Genomic DNA, 22,961 nt, shown 5'->3' with positions numbered 1-22,961 from the left:
CCTCCCCATCCTCCTCCTCCTCTTCTTCCTCCTCCTCCTCCTCCTTCTTCTTCTTTTGAATAAAAATGAAGATGAGGTCTCACTATGTTGCCTAAGCTGGTTTTGAACTCCTGTACTCAAATGATCCTCTGGTCTTGGCCTCCCAAAGTGCTGGGATTACAGACGTGAGCCACCGTTCCTGGCCCCTATATTATTTTCATACAGAATTTTTTATTTGTCTTTCTGTATTGTGTTTGAATTTGCCCAATGTTATTTTTTCTTGTTTTGAAGTTTAGTTTCCAGTAGTCTTTAACAAGCATTTGATTGAATGAGTTAGGAAAATTTATCAATAAATTATAACACAAATTATAGAAAAATAGTTCGAGATATATTTATTGAGCAGGGTTGTTTGCCTTGCATGTGGCTATATGCTTGTGGTACATGAGAAGGAGCTCAGCCTAATGAAGTTCCCTCATCTCCCTTGTTTACACACAGATATGTGTACACACACCTACTCCTCTCATTTTTAAACTTGATTTCAGCATGAAAGCAGCATTAAGTAACATTCGAGCTCTCCTTAGTCTGAAAACATTGTTTTCAGTTTTATTGTGGTGAATTTTTCTAGGGCTGCACTAATGTGATAAAATAACCACTATTAATTTTACCTCACCTCTTACAATGTACCATTTAAAGGCTTATCAATTTATATTCAAAATCAAATATTCAGATATATTTAAGATATCTTTGTACTTATAGTCAAGTAAAATTGATTTATTAGATTTTCAACCAATTTATATTTATATTCAAAAAAGAAAAATCCTTATGTTTCTGACTATTTGTAGCTTCTTTCATCCGAAGAAAACTACTACAGCACTTCTTACAGCCAGTCAGATAGTCAGTGTGGTTCTCCTCCAAGGGGTTGGTCAGAAGAGCTGGATGAACGTGGGCATACCTTATATACCAGTGATTATACTAATGAAAAGGTACATTATTTTTTTCTCATCTAGTGTTTTTTTGGCAGAATTCTCTCATAAAATGGTTGTGTACTGCAGTTTTAGTATTTAAAAAAAAAAACTCATGAAAATATTCTTCATTGTAACTTTATAATCATGCCAGTTGACAATATGAAAACTCAGTGTAACTACTGATTGTTTTAAACTGCTAAGGATGATAGTAATTTTTATGCTCTTGATACTCATGGAAGACTTTTTAAGAGTACACCTGTTGAATGTCATTTGTTTAGATTTCTTCAATAGGCATATTTCTTTATATTTTTCTGAGGGAATAGTTTTTTGGAAATGGTTTTCTCTCTGTGCCATTATCATACATCGCCTCACTGCCTATTCTCCTTTTTCTATTACAATCAAATTTATGTAAAACAAAAACCATCAATCTAGTATTTTATTAGTTTGGAAATGAATATTGACATTTTGTGTGTGTATTGCATCTGGTATCATTTGAGAAAGCAACTGTGGGTTGTACATGTTCAGAGAAGATATGCTTGGGAATAAGTGGGGCTAGGCTTTTATCCCTCTTTCCTGCCTCAATTATTTGACATTAGAACATACGGAAGCAGTTTTTTCATTTATTTCATACTCAAGATCATGTGTTTGTATTAGCAATGTGTAGTCTTTTTTTCCCTCATATTCCTTGTGTTTTATTGCATGATGTTCTGTTGTTGCTGTTATTTAAATTTTATTGTGTTTGGCCATAGGAAATAATTCCTAAAGGTTTGCATGAAATGAGGCTTTAAATAGTTTAGTTGTACATTTAATTGAAAAACATTTCTCTTTTGTCAATTTCTCAAACCTGTTTTGAGAATGTGAGTGTACCTGTGTTCCAGTGCATATGTACATCTATGTGTCTTTATGTTATACGTTGCTTGTTGTTAAGTGGTGCTTGAGCAGCTAGCCAGACATTGGAGGACAGAGAGAGCAAATAAAGCCATGTTTAATAATGAGTATATTTATTCTTACCAAACTTAAAATGCAAGGCTTTTAGTATAATTAGTTAGAAATTTTTGTTGCAGGCCGGGCATGGTGGCTCACGCCTATAATCCCAGCACTTTGGGAGGCCGAGGCAGGCGGATCACCTGAGGTCAGGATTTCGATACCAGCCTGACCAACATGGAGAAACCCCATCTCTACTAAAAACACAAAATTAGCCAGGCATGGTGGCACATGCCTGTAATCCCAGCTACTCGGGAGGCTGATGCGGGAGAATTGCTTGAACTGCTTGAACCTGGGAGGTGGAGGTTGTGGTGAGCCGAGATGGCGCCATTGCACTCCAGCCTGGGCTCTCAAAAAAAAAAAGAATTTTTTGTTGCAATGTTCTTGATCAAGTAGAATAAAATTCATAAGAATTAAATCTAGTATCTCTGATAGTAGTAGCTTAAACTCACTTTTATTTAAATTTAATAAAAAACGCCTGTTCTGTTTTTATAGTGGCTCAAGCATGTTGATGATCAAGGTAGACAATATTACTACAGTGCAGACGGATCTCGGTCAGAATGGGAATTGCCAAAGGTAATAAACCTTGACACCGAATTTCTATTTAAAAATAGTAGATGAAGTAATATCTGGAGATGGTTTCAGCAGATTTAAGATCTTTATGCTACTTCTACAAAGTAGAATAATTTTTTCAGAATTCACTGTGAATACTGTGAGTAGTGTAAGTTTTCTAAGATGTACAGGTGTCTTCACTATGTGATACTGATTGTTGCTATTCAGAATATCTTTTGGGTTAACTTGAAATTGGCCTTTCCTTATTCTTGGAAATAAGAATTCTCTTCAATACCAATAATGCCATCTTATATCTAGTTGTGTTGCGTATATTGATTTTTCTACATAAAGTTGGTCTTATATTTAATCATTTTTTGAGAGAAAGAAAAATAACTCAGTATTCAAGTTTATCCTCTTATGTAAATGGTGTGTATGATTGAGCCACTCATTGGCTGAGATATAGGCAACAAGTGACAAGATGTCCTAGGATTTAGCTGGACATCTCATTTCCAGACAGGTGTACCAGGGCTGAGTTTATCTAAGGTGGTAGGTTTCAAAGTGGTCATATGCACATCACTATTGGTGCTTGAGATAATTTTAAGTGATATATGAGCAAACATTTGAATTTTAATTGGTGCATTATTTTAATGTTCTAGAAAACAGCTGTAATTAGCAGACAAATATATGGTGTCAGTTGTTACATATACTTTAGTTTTTAAAATTTGTCTTTTCCCCAAAGTAAGTCAATTTAAAGAAGAATATTAATAGTATAAATGAAACATGGATATAGAAAAAATCACTACATGTTACTACATTGACTACAAGTTGGGAAACGCTAATCTAGTAAACTAATGTTAATAGCGCTTTCTTCTTTATGTGAATGCTATCTGGCCTTTAATTATTTTATGAAATTCTAAGGCTTGATATGGGTAGGATGAAAATGAAATACATATCCTGTAATTGATTTTTAAGAATACCTTTGTGAGTCTGAGTTGACCAAGTAGCAGAAGAGAGCTCCATTGTAACTGACAGCTTTTACAATTTTGTAATCTCATGGAACAGTGTGTAGGTGGCCATAATGGAAAAGTTCATGGGTGTGGGGGATGAGGAGATAGATAAAGGAAATACTGGTACCCTTGATTAATTTGTTGATGAAGTATAGCCTCAGAATTTTCTTGTAGTTTAAAAAACTTGTCACATCTTCAGAAAAGCATTTTTTGATCCTTTATCGCACGTTTTACATAGGTACTTTCTGTTTGCTCAGCTCAGCAGGAAAAACTATTCCATATTTTAAACCACTTTATTGTTTAATTACACTTTCTAAATTAGGAGGCATATTAAAATTTACATTTATACAATAGGATTGTTTTTAAAAATACTATTTTCAGCTTAACATATTAGTATTAGTGGAGATAATTTTTATATTTTAATTATAAGAGCTCCCGTATAAAAAGAGTTAAGAAGATACTACTATTATCACATTGTGTTTTTACTTCATCAGTCATAAAATACCATGAATGAAAAAGATCCAAATAAAAAGTCTATTGAAAAGTGCCACAAATCACATATTTCAGGGTTGAATGTTTTATCTCATTACTCTTTAAAATTATGAAACACAATTCAATAAAACATTTGTGGATATTTTTCATTTTCATTATTATTAATTTATACTTTTAGAATGTGATTCTGAAGATAAAACCTTATTTATCCTTGAAACTTTGAAGTTGTGCCAAGCACTCAGAACTCTGAAGAACCATAGCTTAGCAGTTGTGATACTCTAGCAACAGTTTTTTAAAGTTAAGTTTTATAAAAGTTAAATAACCCACCATTTTATTTTCCAAATATGTCATTGTCTTCCAATAAAACTTTTAAGTGGGAAAATGATACCTCAAGCTTAGTACAACTGTTACCAACTTTTAGGGGAAAGGAGATAAACATAATAAGATAAGCAATTTATTTTACTAATGTGCTGGGAAGAAGTAATAGAATACCTCAGATACTACTCTTCAAAATTGGTACCATTTATAAAAAAAATTTACTGATTAATTTAGAAAGAATAATTTTATGGATCATGATGGCCAAAATATGTAATAACTTACATGTTGGGGAAAGAGTATTGTTTTGAGGGATGTAATTACTCAGTATTGAAAACTATATATAACAGGGATTGGTTCTGTTAGGCTGTTCTAATAAGGGTTATGCTTATAAAATACAAGCTCTGATTTCCACTTGAAGGAACGAGAAGAAAAATCTGCTCAAAGTTTAGTTCACTGAAAACGATTTAGGTTATAGAAGACTAGTATTTTATTAATATAATAATTAAATAAACATATTAACTTTTTTGTTCCACTTGACAGATTTGAATTGTAGCTCTTAACAGTACCTCAAATACCAGTTGAGTTTTTGGAGGAATCATCTGCTGTATCTTTCTTCATAGTGGTTTCTGATTCCCTGGAGTAATGACATCAGTCACAAGGCTGCTTTTGAGTGATTTGTCCCAGGTCAGGGTCCTTTGAAGGGAGAAAGTCCCAGGATGGCCTAATATCAGGAACAATTTGGAGCCTTAACTGGTAGCTAAATATTCCTATTGGGTTTCTTTATAACTCAATTCTATAATTTCCTTGGTCAGAAGAACCATAGGCTGCGTTAGGAAACCTATTTACTTTCAGAGATGCCTTTAATGAAAAAAAGAGGAGAGGCAAGAGACTGAATAATATCAAGACCTCAAAGGGTATTTTACAGCAGTGGAAATGGGTACTGATTGTGACCAGCGTTGAATCCTCAGTTTTGTGATACTATTTCATTTTCTGCTGCCATTTGCTGCTTAGCATAAAGTGTCAGAAGGTCTTCACAGTTTCTTTAACTCTCAATTAAATTGGATATGGAGAAGAGGTTTTGATTAAATACAGTGGAAATGAGGATATAAGGAAAAATGCTGTAGAGTCACTATTTCATAGATTGTTACTGCATGATAAAGACAACTTCAGGTTACATTCTGCACTCTAAGCAACTTAATACTTACTAGTAAGTCTGAGATAAATCTGTCAAGCTTGTAACCCCCCATGCAGATATTAAAATTTAGTTTAATTACTATTTTCTGAACACATCTTTGGTGTTCAGTATTATGTAATATGTTGTGATAAATGCAGATACATAGGATATGGTCTTTACCCTAAAAATTTTTGTTGTAAGTTTGGAAAGAAGAAACATGTTCATATGACAGCTGAGTAAAAAAGAATGTATACATAAATACAAACACTCTGGGTTAGGCATAGGAGAAGGGAACCAGAAAACTATTAGACAGGAAGGAGGATTAAGAGAAAGAAATAAAGGAGAGTAAATGAAGAGAGAGAAAACAAAACATTCCCCACTCAAAATGAAGTTTGCTGTTCAGTATTTCAAATAAAATGTGTGAAGAAATCCAATGCTATTATCATAGACATAAGAAGAATCAAAACATGGTATTCACTCCAGATGAAAGTAATGTTCTTTTTTTTTTTTTTTTTTTAAAGACGGAGTCTCGCTCTGTCGCCCAGGCTGGAGTGCAGTGGCGCGATCTCAGCTCACTGCAACCTCCGCCTCCCAGGTTCAAGCGATTCTCCTGCGTACCTGGGATTATAGGCGTGCACCACCATACCTGGCTAATTTTTGTATTTTTAGTAGAGATGGGGTTTCATCGTGTTGGTCAGACTAGTCTCGAACTCCTGACCTTGTAATCTGCCCACCTCAGCCTCCCAGAGGGCTAGGATTACAGGCGTGAGCCACCACGCCCAGCCGAAAGTAATGTTCTTAATAATTTAATAAAGGCTTAAAATTATGCTGTGGATGATCAGAATTAAATGAAGGCTTTCATTTAAAAAGAACAAGAAATTAGGAAAAATAAAAACATACATGAATAGGTAAATATGATGAATAAATTAGAAATCTTCAAGATGAAAAAACATAGTTATTCAAATAAAAAATGCAGTCAGTAGCATAAACTTTAGACAGGGACAGAAAGCTAACAAATATGAAAGCATAGTTAAGAAAAATGGAAGATGAGTTGAAAGTTTTCTATATTCGTATATCAGGAATTCCAAAAGAAGAGAATGGAGGAATGGTGTGGAAACAATATTTGAAAATATAATTTCTAGGAATTTTCTAAAATTGAAGGAAGACATGAGTCTTTAGAAAATATGCTTTGAATACTGTCAAGGATAAATAAAAATAAATCAACACGTCAACAAATTTTGCTGGGTCTGCAGAACCCAGGAGACAATCTTAAAAGCCGTCACAGGGGGAAAGGACAGATCACCTACTGCAATAGATGGCACCACTGGATCCATTCTTACTCTAGTATTAGGTTCTTTGTTGTGTACCTTTGTGGTGGCCTCCCGAATTGTCCTGTCATTAACTGAGTTCAGCTGTGTGGCTTGCTTTCACTGGGATGTGAACAAGGAGAGTATTGAAATGGGCTTGTAGTCAGGGCTTGCTCTTGCACCTCTGCCATTGCCACGAGAAGAATGTGCCCAGGCTAGCCTCCCAGTCTCAGGAGGGGGATAAGAGACAGACTGGTACAGATGAGCCCCTCTAGATCAGACAGCTTTTAGCCAACCCAGAAATCTGTGGTAATACATGATCAACATTTTAAGCCAAGTAAAGCACACTGTCTTTGTTTATTATACCTACTCTGTTCCAGGTGAACACCACAAAAGCCTATCCTTCTGCATGATGTGCTGTGCAGAACGTGTTATGAAGCCCAGTCAGCCATCCCTAACCAGCACTATTGAAAGAGCACTCTCCCCCTCCCTGCCTGGGCACTGTGGAGACTGTGGGGTGGAGCCCTGTTGACTAGACCCACAGTGCATGCAAGGAACCCTGTGAGTCATCCTCCCTATGCACTAAATGGACAACGGCAACAAGGCAGCACCCCACCCTATCCCAAGCAGAGTGTGGGAAGAGGATTATGGAGAGGAACCAGAGAAAGGGATTTCTAAACCGTGTATAAGGTCCTAGACACTACTCCCAGTGGCCTACGCATGAAAACAACCAGAATTAACATAGCAAAATCTTTGAGAACTGAAACATGGTGGGGAGTACTGCCCAGGTTTCAGACTGGCCTCTGGGTAGCACACAAACAGGGCAGATCAGAACAGCAATGAAAAGATTTTTAAAATGAAATTGACATTTGAACTACGGGCCATAAAAGCAGGCCGGGGTTCACAACCTGCTAAAATATGTTTAAATAGAAACCAAAGTCTTATAGTACTCAAAACATCCAAATATAACCTAGAATTACTTGTCATAGCAAGAACCAGGAAAATCTGAACTTAATGAGAAAAGACAATCAGTAGGTTGGTGACACACCAAGATGACAGGGATGAATGAATTATCCCATAGGATTTTAAGTCAGCTGTCAAAAGTGTTACAGCAAGCAATTATAAACACACTTGAGATAAGTGAAGAGGTTGGAAGTCTCAGCAAAGAAATAGAAGATATACAGAAAAACCAAAGGGAAATCCTAGAGCCAAAAATCAAGTACTGGATGACTTAATAATGGAATGGAGGTAAAAGAGAAGAGAATCCATGATCTTGAAATTGAAGATAGGTTAGTAGAAATTATTTAGTCTGAACAATGGAGAGACAATAGATTTCCAAAAAAAAAAAAAAAAAAAAAAAAAAAAATGAACAGTGCCTCAGAGACCTGTGGGAAAATACAAAAGAGCTAACCTTCCTTTCATTGAAGTTCCAGAAGGAGAAAGGAAAGAGTGTGAGGCAGAAAGATACTTTGAAGAAGTAGTGTTTGAAAATGCCCCCAATTTGGTAAAAGACAAACCAACAGATTCAAGAAGCTGAATAAACACCAGATAAGGTAAACCCGAAGAAATCCATATCCAGGCTCATTGTAATCAAAATTTCTGAAAACTAAAGACCCTCCCTCCCCCTGACAAAGTCTTGAAAGCCCTTCAGTGAAACAACACTTTACCTTTAGGATAATAATTTGAATGAAGTGAGTGCCTTATCAAAAGCCATGGAAACCAGAAAGAAGTGGCATAACATTTTTCAAATGCTAGAAGAAAAGAACCGTGAACCCTTCTTCACCCAGCAAAAATATCCTTCAGGAATGAAAGTAATATAAGGACATTTTCAGAATGAAACTAAACTAAGAGATTTATCCCCAGCAGTCTTGCTTTCTAAGAGTTGCTGTAGGAAGTCTTTCAAACAAAAGGGAAGTGATAAGAAAACTTGTAATATCAGGAATGAATAAAGAACAACAGAAAGGGTGAATATCTGAGGAGACTTTTGTCCTGGGTGTTTAAAATTGTCGTTGACATTTGAAACAAAAATTATAACATTTCTGAAGTAGTCCTGATATACAGTAGTGATATTTAAGACAACTGTTTCGTAAAGAGTGAGTGAGTAAAGGGATGTAATTTTTGGTAGGGTTTCTGTATTCCACTTGAAGTAGTAAATTGTTGATACTAGTGTAGACTGATAAATTATGTATATTGTAATCCTTAGAGCAAGCACTAAAAAAGTATAACGAGAGGCTCAAGAAACTGTAGATATATTAAAATATAATAGTAAAAATTGCTCAAGTAGCCCACAGGAAGGTAGGAGAGGAGAAACAGACAATTAATGATAAAATGCCAGACTTAAATCCTAACATTATAAATAATCACATTAAATGTAAATGCTCTAAACACACCTGTTAAAAGATTTGCAAAATGGATATTAAACCACTGTGATCCAAGAGTATGCTTCTATAAGGAAATCACTATTCTTTCTTTCTTTATTTTTTTGAGACAGACTATCACTCTGTTGCCCAAGCTGGAGTGCAGTGGTGAACTCTCGGTTCGCTGCAGCTTCCGCCTCCCAGATTCAAGCTATTCTTGTGCCTCAGCCTCTTGAGTAGCTAGGCCTATAGGCATGCACCACCAAACCTGGCTAATTTTTGTATTTTTAGTAGAGACAGGCTTTTACCATGTTGGCCAGGCTGGTCTCAAATTCCTGACCTCAGGTGATCCACCCATCTCAGCCTCCCAAAGTGTTGGGATTACAGGCGTGAGCCACCAAGCCCAGATGAAAATCACTTTCTTACAATGACACATTATGCTAAAGGTTATCTATTAAATAATCTGCAGTAAATCTCATACTTCACGGTGAGATTACAGAAGCTTTCCCATTAGAGTTAGGGACTAGACTAGAACATTTCTATCACGCTTCTATTCAACAATTAAGAAAAGGAAAGAAATAATGGAATTAAAAAGGAAGAGATGCAATTGTTTTTTTTAAATTATTATTATTATTAGAAAATCCCAAGAGAACCTATAAACTTAAAACTGATGAGAGTTCAGCAAAGTTGCTGGATATGAAATTAACATGACACTACCCATTTGTCTAGTAAAAAGTGAGTTTGAAAATGTGATTGCAGTGAAGATACTATTTACATTAGCAGCAGTAGCAACAAGAGTTGTAACTAAGAACATGTTTATTAAAGGTCTGTAAGATTTTAATAAAGAAAATTCCAGAGCAGAATAAAGGAAGACCCAAATAAATGGTGTAGCATACTATCATGATCTTGGATTGGGAGGCTGAATTTTATAACAGTGTCCAAATTAATCTACAAGTCCAATGCATTTCCATTTAATATCCCTTCCCTCACTTTTTTTGGGAATGGAACCTAAAATTTATATTTGCAAACAGATATCCATAAAGAGTCAAAATATTCCTGAATAGGGAGTAGTTGGTGGGTAGGGGACAGGAGAGATAGAGTTCCTGCTATGGTAATTAAGTTGGGATAGTAAGGGCACATGTATAAAACTCAAATGTGGCATTACAAATCAATGGGGTTAGGGAGGCTTTGGCTCTACCAAAAAAAAAAAAAAAAAAAGCCAAGTGTACTGGCATGTGCTTGTAGTCCCAGCTACTCAAATGGCTGGAGCAGGAACATCTCTTGAGCCCAAGAGTTCAAGGTTGCAGTGAGCTCTGATCATGCCATTGCACTCCAACCTGGGTGACAGAGAGGGACCCTGTCTCCACAAACAAACAGACATTGGTTTGTGTCATCTGAGATGCTGTAACAGCAACTAAAAAGAAAACAAATCAATGGGGTAAGCATGGACTAAGTAAGAATGTTACTAAGATTATTGGTTTTCACATGATAAAAATGAAAATAAGTGTAGATCTTGACCTCACTTCATGCTCAATGATTAATTTCAGTTAGATTAAAGATATACATATAACAAGTAAAACTTTAAGGACTATGGAAAGATATATCAAAGAATATCTTTGTCTGCAGGGTAGGAAAGATTTCTTGAACAAGACTCAGAAGCCTACTATAAAAGGAAAGATTGACAGATGTGACTACATTAAAATTAAACAGAACACCTTCTCTTTGTAGAAGATGTAATCAAAGGGGAGAAGATGGGCTACAAACTAGGAAAAGATATCTTCAACTCACATAGCCTAGAAAGGTTTAGAATCCAGAATATGTAAAGAACTTACTAGTTCATTTTGAATTTAATTTTTGGTTTAGGTTTTTAAAATAATGCTTATTTTTTATTTTAGTAGAAGAGATAGAAGTAGAAAAATTAATTTGTCTGATTTTATTTTATAAATTATGATAGTTAATATTTATTGATAATGTACTACTCTTTTAATACTTTCTTCTTTAATACTTTGATCTTTATAGCAACTCCGTGAATGAGATATTTCTGTTATATCCACTTTACAATTGACAAAACTTAGACTGAGGGAGATTAAATATTTTACCAAAGATAACACTACCTTGGTCTGTGTAACACCAGAGTCTGTGATCTTAATTGTGCCACAGTTCTGGTTAAAGATGAGAAAACTGAGGCTAGAAAATTTATGGAGATGTCATATAATGAACTTTGCCTAACAGTCTTTGTCATTTGGAGCCAAGATGTTTAGATTCCACTTTCGTTTCTATTGTTTATGAAGTGTTTTTTTGTGTTTTTTGCTTTGTTTTGTTTTAGTATAATGCTTCATCCCAGCAGCAAAGAGAAATAATTAAAAGTAGGAGCCTGGACAGGCGGCTGCAAGAACCAATAGTATTAACAAAGTGGAGACACAGCACCATTGTATTGGACACTAATGATAAGGTAGGACTGTTGAGATTTTTGGCAAGTTCTTTGCATTATATTGTACAGTGAATTGTAACTATTTGTACTAATATTTTATGTATTTAGTAAATATTCTTTGCTAAAACATTTGATTTCTTTTGAACTAATTTAAGCTTTTGATCTTCATGTATGTTGAAATGTTACTACATTATTGTTTCTTTTACCAAATTGCATACTTTAGTGACTACATTTTTATGTATTTAGCATCAGTTTGTCATGAAGTAGGTTTTGGTTTTGAGGGTTTTGGTTTTTGCACAATAGACTGACTTATCTGTGGCTTACTGATGTGTGTACCTTGATACATTTGATCCTAGTAGGTGACAGATTTTTCTTGTTTACCTTATTTTAAAGTCACATTCTATTATCCTTTGTCTTCAGTCTCTAGGAGGTTTCATAGGGAAGACATTTAATTAATTTTCCTCATCCCAGGTAATATTGGAACTCTGTTCCCTTTGTTTCTCTAAATGCTCTCTGCAGAAAGCACTTTTTTTATCAATCTGAGAAGTAATGTTCTCTGTTTCAAAAACAGGTGAATTTTAATGCAAACATTAGAATGGATGTTTTAAACACTTCTTTAGAGGTTACTTATTCACAGTGTGGCCTCATTTTGGGGATAAGTTGGGAACTTAGTATGAATTTGCAGAATATTAGGTATATTGATTTTGAAATGTAAAGGTTTTTTAAATCATCAGGCTTCTTGTAGCATGATTAACAGTTTTTCTGTAATTTTTAGATGTGTTCGTGAAAACAGAATTAACTATCCCTATGGCATATTTCATTATGTTTGGATTCTTTCAGTCCTAAATTCCTTTATAAATAATCTCAATTGATCGGTCAAAACAAGCATAATATTCTGGTACTACAAGTTACTATAAAATTGGTCTTTGTTGAATTTAAAGGTGGAGTGTTAGAAACAGCCTTCATATATGTGTATAAGATGGACTAATAGAAAACAATGAAAGTAACAGACCAGTTTCTAGTTTCTATTTTGTAAGGATCTTGTGTTGAATATAGAGACCACATTAAAGGAAAGACATTCTGGAGTCTGTGCTATTGAAGATATGTGTGGAAATATATTAGTGTTGAGATTAATCTAGGTAAGAAAAATACGTAGAGATTTCTAATAGGAAAAATTCACTCAACCGAGAACCAGATTACAATTCAGCATAAATAGGAATCTCCCAAATACCATATATACTGTTCTAAGGCGAACCATTGTTGAACCAACTCTACCGCCTCTTCATACTGGAACAAATAGGATGATTATTTTGATAATTTATGCTTAAAATATCTTACTCCTTTTTCCTTTTTTTGACATCATAAAATGTCAATCTTCTTTTTAATCTCTCAATTCGTTTTTTAAAATTAATTTTCAATCTATTGCTTTAAACAACTTGCATGCTTTCATCTCATTGTCCCAGAGTTGCAAGAATATGATTTTTTTTGCGATTAGAGATTTACTTATTTTTGGTAGAAATGTCTTTTTTACCCCCTACCTTACCCTTTGCAAACAGATGCATAAGTCTCTTAACATAAGGCAGTTTTTTAGGTTTTGAAAAAGAGACTGACTACCAGAACAAACTAGCTAATATGTGATAAGGGATGAAGTGTGTATAACCTGAATTGTAATCACAGCAACCTAATACAGATGCTCTGCAACTTAGGGTAAGGTTATGTCCCAGTAAACCCACGTAAGTTGAAAATACTACAAGGTGAAATGCATGTAATACACCTAACCCACTGTACATCATGGCTTAGCCTAGCCTACCTTAAATGTGCTCTGAGCATTTACATTAACCTACAGTTGGGCAAAATCATTCAGTAACATGGTACACTGTAGAATATCAATTATTTACCTTTGTAATCTGTTTACCCTGGTAATCAGGTGGCTGACTGGAAGCTGGGGCTAGATGCCTCTGTGCAGCATCATGAGAGAGTGTCATATTGAATATTGTTAGCCCAGGAAAAGATCAAAATTTCAAGTATGTTTTCTAGTGAATGCCTATCACTTTCCCATCACCTTAAAGTTGGACAATCATAAGTCAAGGACCATCTATTATTGTATAGCAAATGTTGTTGTGATGACAGGTCCTAATTCAGTTTACAGATAACCTTGGAAGGGTAGGTGTATGTATGTCTGTGTGTGTGTGTATGTGTGAATGCATCTGTTTCTGCCTTTTTATTCTATTTTTACTAAAACTATTCATAGATACATAAGATGTATATTTATATGCATATATCTAAGTGTAGATAAATGTATACATGTAAAATTATTTCTTATTTATAATAGTTATAATTGTACATACATTATTACTCTATTTGTGGTTTTTATTTCTGTGGGACTGAATGTGCTATGAAAAATATAATTATCATTTTATTCAGTTACTTGTTTTCTACTTTATGGATCATCAGATCTTCCATCTTTCTCATACTGTTTTACTATCAGACAGTCTTAGGAATCAAAAATTGATCTGAAGTTGTCAGAAAAAAATAAGTGAGATTTTGATCTTAAGTTAAATTTTTTTGAAGTTTTTTATTCAATGTGATTTTAATATTTTCTCCATTAATAGTGCCTTGTTTGATTTATAAACTTGTGTCTTCAAGGGCTTCCATGTAAACTTTCACTGCTACTAGTTTCTGTATTTACAAATTGTGTGGGATGTAAACCCAAAGACATTTTTCCAAATGAATAAATGTTGAGTTAATGGTTTTTTGCAAGTGTTACTTAAAACAAATTCCCAGGTTGGTTGACAGCACCTTCTCCAGCTTTATAGACATAGAAAACTAGAATGATACCTACGTGGAGATTAATGTTCAAAGGAAATTTTTGGTTTGATAGAAAAAATTAATAATAGGTAATGGTGTATGATTTAAAAAATTCTCTTTTTCTGAAATTACTCAAAACATCTAAGGAAATGGAGAAAATTTTAGTGGAGGTGGGCTATTGCTACCAAAAAAAAGTTTTTCAGTCTTACCCTCCATGAATAGTCCTATCAACATCTGTAATAGAAATCATATTCTGTGTTTTAATATTGACAAAGCAGACTGCTTAAAAAAAAACACGTTATTGGTTTGCTCTTATGATACTCTTGTAGGCTTAGACATTAAAACTTTTTTTTTCTGGGGAGTTATTAATATTTAAATCTTAGGTTTCTTTCTTGAATTTAAAATATCTTATTTCTAATTTTTGGAAAGTTTTCTATAAATTACCTTGAATACTAATAGCAATTTAATGTCTTATGTAGCTTTTGACTAAAATTAAATTCTCATTCTGGCATTTGCCAAGTTATTTCTGTGACCTTGCCTAATCCTGGGTGTTTATACTTACCATACCAAGAGCAAGTTAGTATCATGATTATAACATATTTATCCAGAAGTGTTTAGGTTTTACTTATTTTAAATATAGTTAATTCAAACTGACATAACATCATGATTTTAAGGCAGCATGTGTCATTTCTTTTGAGTAATTCCATATGCATTATTTAAATTTAACTATAATTGCTATAAAAAGCGCCATATTTTATAAACTTTTAATAACGTTTGTAGTTTTAAAATCATTACCTTATTAGCTTGGAGCTGAATATAGAACGAAAATAACGAGGAAAAAATTTGTTATTCTCTCTTACTAAGCTCTCCCGCTGTGAGTAGAGGCAGAAATATAATTATATAAAATAGAGTAACTTTTTTCATTACTTATTTCTTGTAGGAATCTCCAACTGCCTCAAAACCCTGCTTTCCTGAAAATGAGTCTTCTCCCTCCTCACCAAAGCACCAAGATACAGTTAGTATGATAGAAGCATATCTTATAATGTAGTCCAGTTATTTCAATCAATTTTAGCAAGTTAATTTACTCTTAATGTAATGTTTAAATGGGCTTCTATTAAAATTTCATTGGTTTTTCTAAAAAATCACAATCAAAATAAGTTTAACAATCAGATTTTATTGATTTAAAAGTCCCCCTTTTGTTTAAAATATGGTATCTTACATGATTAAATTATATACCATATTTTTAAGTGATGAACTTATATTTGTTTTTAAAAATAAATATAAAATTCCCAGACAATACTATGACATTATACTTTACTCTTTTTTCCCTCAGGCCAGCAGTCCAAAGGTAAGAAGCAATCCTCTCCTTCTTAATAGGCATAGACACCTTCATTTTCTATGCTGTAAAATATATTGCCAAGTCTGTGCCAGATGAATATTGGAAATAATATAGCTTAACTGTAAGTTCTCCTAAACTGGAAAACCTCCATGTGACTTCTGTTAAGATACCTGTCTTAACTCTGATGAAATTTTACTTAATTTCTGTATTTATACTCACTCCCAGTCTTTTCTATCTGTTGCTGATCATGCTATTCCCCTTCAATGGCTTCTGGGTTTTTTTTTTTGTTATCGTTGTTTTTTAAATAGAGACATGGTTGCGCTCTGTTGTCCAGCCTGGAGTGTAGTAGAACCATCATAGCTCACTGCAGCCTCAACCGCCTGCCCCTCCCCCACCAGGCTTAGGTAATTCTCCAGTCTCAGCCTCCCTAGTAGCTGGGACCACAGGCATGCACCAGCATGCTCTGCTACAATTTTTTTTTTTTTTGAGATGGAGCCTCATTCTGTTGCCCAGGCTGGAGTGCAATGGCATGATCTCGGCTCACTGCAGCCTCCACCTCCCGGGTTCAAGTGATTCTTCTGTCTCAGCCTGCCGAGTAGCTGGGATCACAGGCATGTGCCACAACATCTGGCTAATTTTTTGTATTTTTAGTAGAGACAGGGTTTCACTATGTTGACCAGGCTGGTCTCGAACTCCTGCCCTCAAGTGATCCACCAACCTCGGCCTCCCAAAGTGCTGGGATTACAGGCATGAGCCACTGTGCCTGGCCTGCTTGGCTAATTTTTTAAAAATTTTTATGGAGATAAGGGATCTTGCTTTGTTGCCCAGGCTGGTCTCGAACTCCTGGCCTCAAGTGATAGGCCTGCCTTGGCCTCCAAAAGTGCTGGGATTACAGATGTGAGCTACCACACCCAGCCTGTTTTCTTGTAGAATGAAGCCCTAAAATTCTTAATGAGCGTGACAAGGCTGTGCATGCTCTGGCTCCTGAGTGCCTCCACCACCTCATCTTATATTTCCTTTTCCCTTCTTGCTTGTTGTCCTACCACACCACCCTTCTCTCAGTTCCTCAAAGGAGCCTGCCTTTCAGCTCAGGGTCCTTGCGTGTGTCATTTCCTCTGCATGCTGAAACATTCTCCCCGACATCTTTGCCTGGTTAGCTTCTATTCATTCATCAGGGCTTAGTTTGAACTTTATTTCCTCAGAGAATTTTATTCTAATTCTCTAGGTTAGGCAGTTTTCCTATAATACTCTTCATAGTATTTGACTATATATTATTCGATTACATAAAATAACTTGTCATTATTTATTTCTTATAGGAACCTCCAACTCTCTATTAATGTCTGTCTTCCCTACCAGACAGGGTAAATCTTCATTAGAGCAGGAACAGAGTTACCCCAGTACCTTCCACAGTGCCATATAATAGCTGCTCAGTAAATATTTGTTGAATAAATAAATGAAACCTTAAAGCTTTTTAAAAGACAAAATTTTATTATGGCTTCTCTGGTTTATGAAATTATGATACACTGTTATTTATTAGGATACTTCAGATTTCTTAGAGATAAAGATTTTCACAGATACTGTTTCATTTTTCTAACTCTCCATTCCCTAGTGCAATCTGGTCTTTTTGGCACTAATCAGGGGTTGTACACATTTCGTTCTGATGTTGGCTTAGGCAGTACCCCTGCCTAGAGTGGGCCTTGCTTTTTCTATACATAGTTAAATCCTATACCTCCATCAAGATGGACCCTTCCAGAAAGCTTTATCAGACTAACGTAGCAGAATAATGTTCTCTTCTTTGTCTGAACTCTCAAGTCACTAATTGCATTGAATAAGTGCAAGTTATTATATGTACCTCTAGTCTCCCTACCAGGTTTTAAATTCCTAAAAGAAGTTTAAATACAGGACAGATAGAGACTACATGCATCTACTTATCTTTTGCATTATTTGCACAGTACTGGGTACATAAACATTACATAACGATAAAAGTGAACATGATTTTGGTGGTTTTGGCAAGAATTGCCATATGAATCTAAGGCACTGTTACTACAGTACTCTTAATCTGTCCATCTAGAAAAGTAGGATACCCTTTAAAACTATTTTAAATGTAGGTAATGCACAGTTCCCACAAAGATCTTTTATACATTATTTTCATTTTGTTAAAAGAGAATTCCTAAGTAATCCTAGAAACAAGAATTTTTAAATGTTCCACATGCAGTTACAGGGACTGTTTTCAAATTATTTCACCACCCGTTTATCCATTTTCTGAAGTTTGACAGCAGCTAGACCATGCCAGACTCACAGTACCCTCTGATGGCCATCACAGGGAACTGCCTCACCAATGTTTCTTCTGTTTCAATCTTTTTTTACCTTTAGGTGAAAAAAACAAACCGCCGTGTTAATTCTACCAGAGGTGGTTCTGTTTTTCCATCACCAGGTGGCATTCCTTTTTTCCTGAATGCTCTGTCCATGCTGTCGTGCCCTCCCATGGAGGTTTCTGCCCTCTGTGACATCTCTTCACTCCCTCTGCCCTCTGGTTCCTCCTCTGTGCTTGCATGGCTTCTGGTAGTGTTGCCTTTCTTTCTCACTCTTACCCAGTTACTACAGGGAGCTATTTCCCTCTTTCTTTGCGAGTTAAAATCTGATTGGTATAAAGGCTTAGTGATAAGAGAGAAGGAAGCTACAAATTTAGAAGTAGAAATGATACCATCATCATTTTTAGTTCCTTAATGTCACCTTAAAAATCCCTGCAGATTGCTCATCTATCTCCTTTAATCAAACCAGATTTAAAATTTCATCCCTTAATATAAATTTTAAACATGTTAACTTTTTCTTCTTTTCTAATTTTTAAATGATTGTTACTTTTTGTAGTCCCTTTAAATCTGCTTGAAATAGGCAGTATATACATTTTTTAAAAGTTAATAATATATTTTTCTACAATTTGACTATAATATGGATTAAATAGGTTTTTGTGGGCTGATCTTAGAAGCTATTCATTTTATGTCCCAATGTACCTATGAGAATATGCATTTTAAAATTCCCAATTACTGAATACTGAGTAAAGTTTTAGAATATGCATTTCAGAAACTTGAGCTTTGATGTTGTATGTCCACTTATGGTATTAATATGCATTAATCAGTTTAGAGAAAAAGACATTTTAAAATTTAATGATTTGGAGTATTAATGGACAAGTTGCTTTTTTTTTCATTGAATATTACTATTCTAAGGCCTTTTTAAAAAACATGAATGTTTAATTCTTTTTATAACCATTGACTCTTTTAAAATTTATTTTTATTGAGATAAAACTTATGTAACATAAAATTAACCAGTAACCATTTTAAAGGGTACAATTCAGTAGCATTTAATATATTTACAATCTGTGTAGCTATCACCTCTGTTATAGGACATTTCATCACCCCAAAATAAAACCCATACCGATTAAAAGTCACTCCCCATTTCACCCTCCCCAGTCCCCTGCCCTTGATAACCACTAGCCTGCATTCTGTTTCTATGTATGGATTTACCCATTCTGGATGTTTCATTACAGTGGTGTTTTTTCAATGCTGTAGGTACAGTTGTGCAAGTTTACTTATTCTATATTTTAAAAATCTCATTATTACACAGTTAACTGAAGATAAGGATTTTGATCAGGTGTATTGATTTTGGTATATCACACTTGTTAGCCTAAATTGAGAAGTACCTACTTTACTAAAAGAATGCAACATCGATTAGAAATTGTGGAGCCCGCAAGGTAATTATGAACCTGTGAAATTTTTCCCAGATTACCTAGTAGAATTTGAAGTTTATTGTTTTCTTGCCTATTAGGATAGCATAATATTGTTACTCAATTTAACCATAATTTGCTAGTCCTTATTAAAGCATTCCTGCTTATTTTTAATATAAAGTTTCTTTTAGAGTATCAAATACTTAGACCAACAAATATTCATGTATAAGTTTGTATATATTTTATGGGACTTAAGATATATTTTATGAAGCTTTCTTAGTTAGCAACACAAAAACATTGGTTGATTTTGACACATATTATGTAGAGAAAGTATACTAAATAGTATGAAATAAAAATCTGTTTAAATTTTTTTTTTTCTTTTTTTTTTTTTTTTTGAGATGGAGTCTCTCTCTGTCGCCCAGGCTGGAGTGCAGTGGCGCTATCTCGGCTCACTGCAACCTCCGCCTCCCACATTCAAGCAATTCTGTGTCTCAGCCTCCCAAGTAGCTGGGATTACAGGCATCTGCCACCATGCCCAGCTAATTTTTGTATTTTTAGTAGAGATGGGGTTTTACCATCTTAGCCAGACTAGTCTTGAACTCCTGACCTCGTGATCCACCTGCGTTGGCCTCCCAAAGTGCTGAGATTACAGGTGTGAGCCACCGTGCCCTGCCTTAAATGTTTTTCTTAACTCTTACCTGTGTATCCAAACCTATATTACCCATCTGCCTATTTATTTTTATGTAAAATTCAAAAACTTAGATATTTAAAAGTTAAAGCTTTATTTTCTCTGTTATTGACACTCATATTTCTTTCTTGTTATAGTACTGTTAATTTATTGGTAAATTACTTCATCATATATGTATTGAATACCAACTACATGCTTGATACAGTACTAGGCACTGGTTATTGATGAACATAACAGATGTGGTTCCAACTTACGGCCTAATGGAGTGGATAATGAAGTAATAAAAGTAATAAAAAATACACAATTGTACTTTGCATTAAGGGTGTCTTAGTCCATTGGGGCTAAGTATAGCAAAAATATAAACTGAGTGGCTTATAAACAACAGAAATTTATTTCTCACAGTTCTGGTGGCTGAGGAGTCCAAGATCAAGGCATTGATAAATTCACTGTCTGGTGAGGGCACCTTCCTGATTCATAGATGGTTCCTTTTTGCTGTGTCCTCACATGGCAGAAATAACAAGAGTTCCCTTTTATAAGGGCACTAATTACATTCATGTGGGCTTCGCCTTCATTACCTGATCATCTCCCAAAGGCCCCACCTCCAGGTATCATTACATTTGAGATTAGATTTCAACATACAAATTTTGGGGGACACAAACATTTAGTCTGTAGTAAGTACAATGAGGCAAACAAACTGAGGCAGTCATAAATAGTGGGAAGTTGACTTAAAAGTGGTCAGGAAAAGCCCTAAAGTAACATTGAAGTGGAGATATTACCAGCTACCCAGTTGTTCAAGCTTCACAGTTTCCCCAAGATCTTTGCTCTCACCCTAGCAAAAATCCCTGTCAATTTTGTCTTCTGAATCTGTCAAATTGGGCCCCTCTTCTCTGTCATTGCCACCACATTCAGGTCTTTATCTTCTCTTAAAGTAATGATTAAAATAGTATTCTAGTTGGTTCCTGGTCATGCTACCCTTTCTTAGTGCATTCTTTCTGCTACCTCATTTCTTGCCACTTCTCCACCTCGCCCAATACTTTGGGGGAATTTAAAGCCCTTCAAATATGAAATGCTGTCTTTAGCCCCTGTGCCTTTCACTGTTGGTTGTTTTTAGCTCCTGCTCTTTCAGTCTAGCTGACTCCTGTTCCTTAGTTCAAGTGTCAAGTTCCCCAGGATGCTGTCTGATTTCTTTCTCTCCCAGGTTGAGTTAGGCATAGCTTTCTCATAGCACGTATCACATTGTATGGGAATTGTTCTTTGTATTTGTACGTTTTGGGTGTAGCAAATTTTGTTCTTTATGTTCAAGTTAGAGTGATTAATACTTAGAGCATTAGTACTTGGGTCTTGATCCCTGTGACCATTTGGTGAAAGTTCTGGACTGGACCTTTTCTTTGAGCGATGCATATATACATGCTCAGTCCATCCATTGATTTGGGTGAGAATCCCTGATCTAGACTCTCCCTCTCATCCTTAGGCTTAGGCTGTCTGTCACTACTGCTATGCCATCCATTTTTCTTCCTGTTTTGATGCCTGTGTTTCCTTCCTGCCTCTGCTTTTTTTTTTTTTTTTTTTTAATAACACAAATTCAGCTGTGGCATTTTTTAAATGGGCTTAATTCCCACCTCTCTGCCTTTCCAATTGCTGAGTTCCTTAGCTTAAGTAATCAGTGCCCATCCACTCAGATTAATGTTGTTACTTAGTTCCCATATGATTGAAAAATTTGTTTTCTCCTTGCTTTTGAGGGGTGCAGGCAGCAAATTAAAAATGTTCTTATTTAACATCTTATGCAGCTGCCTTGCTGTGATCTGTTGAAAGTCAGCTCTCAACATGAGGGTTTATGAGAAAAAGAAAAAAAAAACAATCTCACATACTCACAATTGTGTTATTAATGTTTTTGTTGAGGAGCAACATAGTTCTTACGAAAAATATCAAACTTGCGTATCTAAGGAGCTTTAAGCTATGCTTTATGAAAAAATTACAATAAAACTTCATATGGGCTCTTTCCCAAGTCTCCAGTGTACCAGAAATGTAAATTGACATAACAGTTTGTCAGTTTTGTCTACAGATGTCAGTTTTTACCAGACCAGATGAAACTTTCAGACATTGGTAAAAAAAAATACTCAGTATTATGTTTATCTCTCATGCAGAAAAATGTATATTTTCTGATTAAAGTACATTGAGAAAATATAGCAGAGTAATCAGTTAAATATAATTGGGGATATTTCTTCCTTGTGAGAGAGAGAGTGCGTGTGTATGAGTGCTTTAGGTGAATTAAAATTGACTATTGTCTCATGTACAGATAATGCTTAGTAATGTTGAATGATTACTATGGACTCAGCTCATTTTAATTAAATTCATTTGCTTCTAGGAAACTAAAGCAGTGAGAAAGGGCTTCTTGATTTCCATCTGGAAGAATTTTAAGATAACATTAACTTTAGTACAATGGCTTTTGCCTTCATAGGGTTCGATGATAAAGCTTGTGTCACTGTTTTTGACATCAGCTGGCTAATAAATCTAGTTTTTCTAGAGAGGAACTCACAATCTGATAATATGCTTAATGAAGCACGTGCTGAATTTTTTATGCTACATTAAGGCAAGTTCTATACATGATACCAGTTACAGACACTGTATTTGGTCTCCCTATTTTTACATTTTGACAAAGTGAGTTAGTATATTGAATAATTTTCAGATTATATAGTTGTAAAATAACAGCAAAGTAAATCATTCCTTTTTTTGTAGAATTTATCCTTATAGCATTGTATTCCTTTCTTTGAATAGAAAGACATAAATTATTTTTCAGTGCTGCTTTGTTCATATGGAAATCTAATTTGATAGCAAAGTA

The 22,961-nt window shown here is 34.9% G+C and overlaps 1 protein-coding gene across 14 annotated transcripts in view; it reads left to right on the top strand.

Moving 5' to 3' along the window:
* Nucleotides 1–22,961, top strand: part of ARHGAP12 (Rho GTPase activating protein 12) — a 128,347-nt gene that overhangs the window by 79,568 nt on the left and 25,818 nt on the right. For 2 of the 14 annotated variants that reach the window (XM_002820635.6, XM_054522136.2), the window contains exons 5-9: nt 822–962; nt 2,424–2,504; nt 11,462–11,587; nt 15,315–15,389; nt 15,708–15,722. In XM_002820635.6, coding sequence (XP_002820681.2) covers nt 822–962; nt 2,424–2,504; nt 11,462–11,587; nt 15,315–15,389; nt 15,708–15,722 — 438 coding nt within the window. The remainder of the gene's footprint in view (nt 1–821; nt 963–2,423; nt 2,505–11,461; nt 11,588–15,314; nt 15,390–15,707; nt 15,723–22,961) is intronic. The other 12 variants (XM_009245240.4, XM_063727263.1, XM_009245242.4 and 9 more) reach the window with 8 other exon arrangements.

The sequence above is a fragment of the Pongo abelii genome, chromosome 8 (genome assembly GCF_028885655.2).
Source record: "Pongo abelii isolate AG06213 chromosome 8, NHGRI_mPonAbe1-v2.0_pri, whole genome shotgun sequence".
Taxonomy (NCBI): domain Eukaryota; kingdom Metazoa; phylum Chordata; class Mammalia; order Primates; family Hominidae; genus Pongo; species Pongo abelii.
Note: the sequence above shows the minus strand (reverse complement) of the source record. Positions and strands in the feature narration are given on the sequence as shown.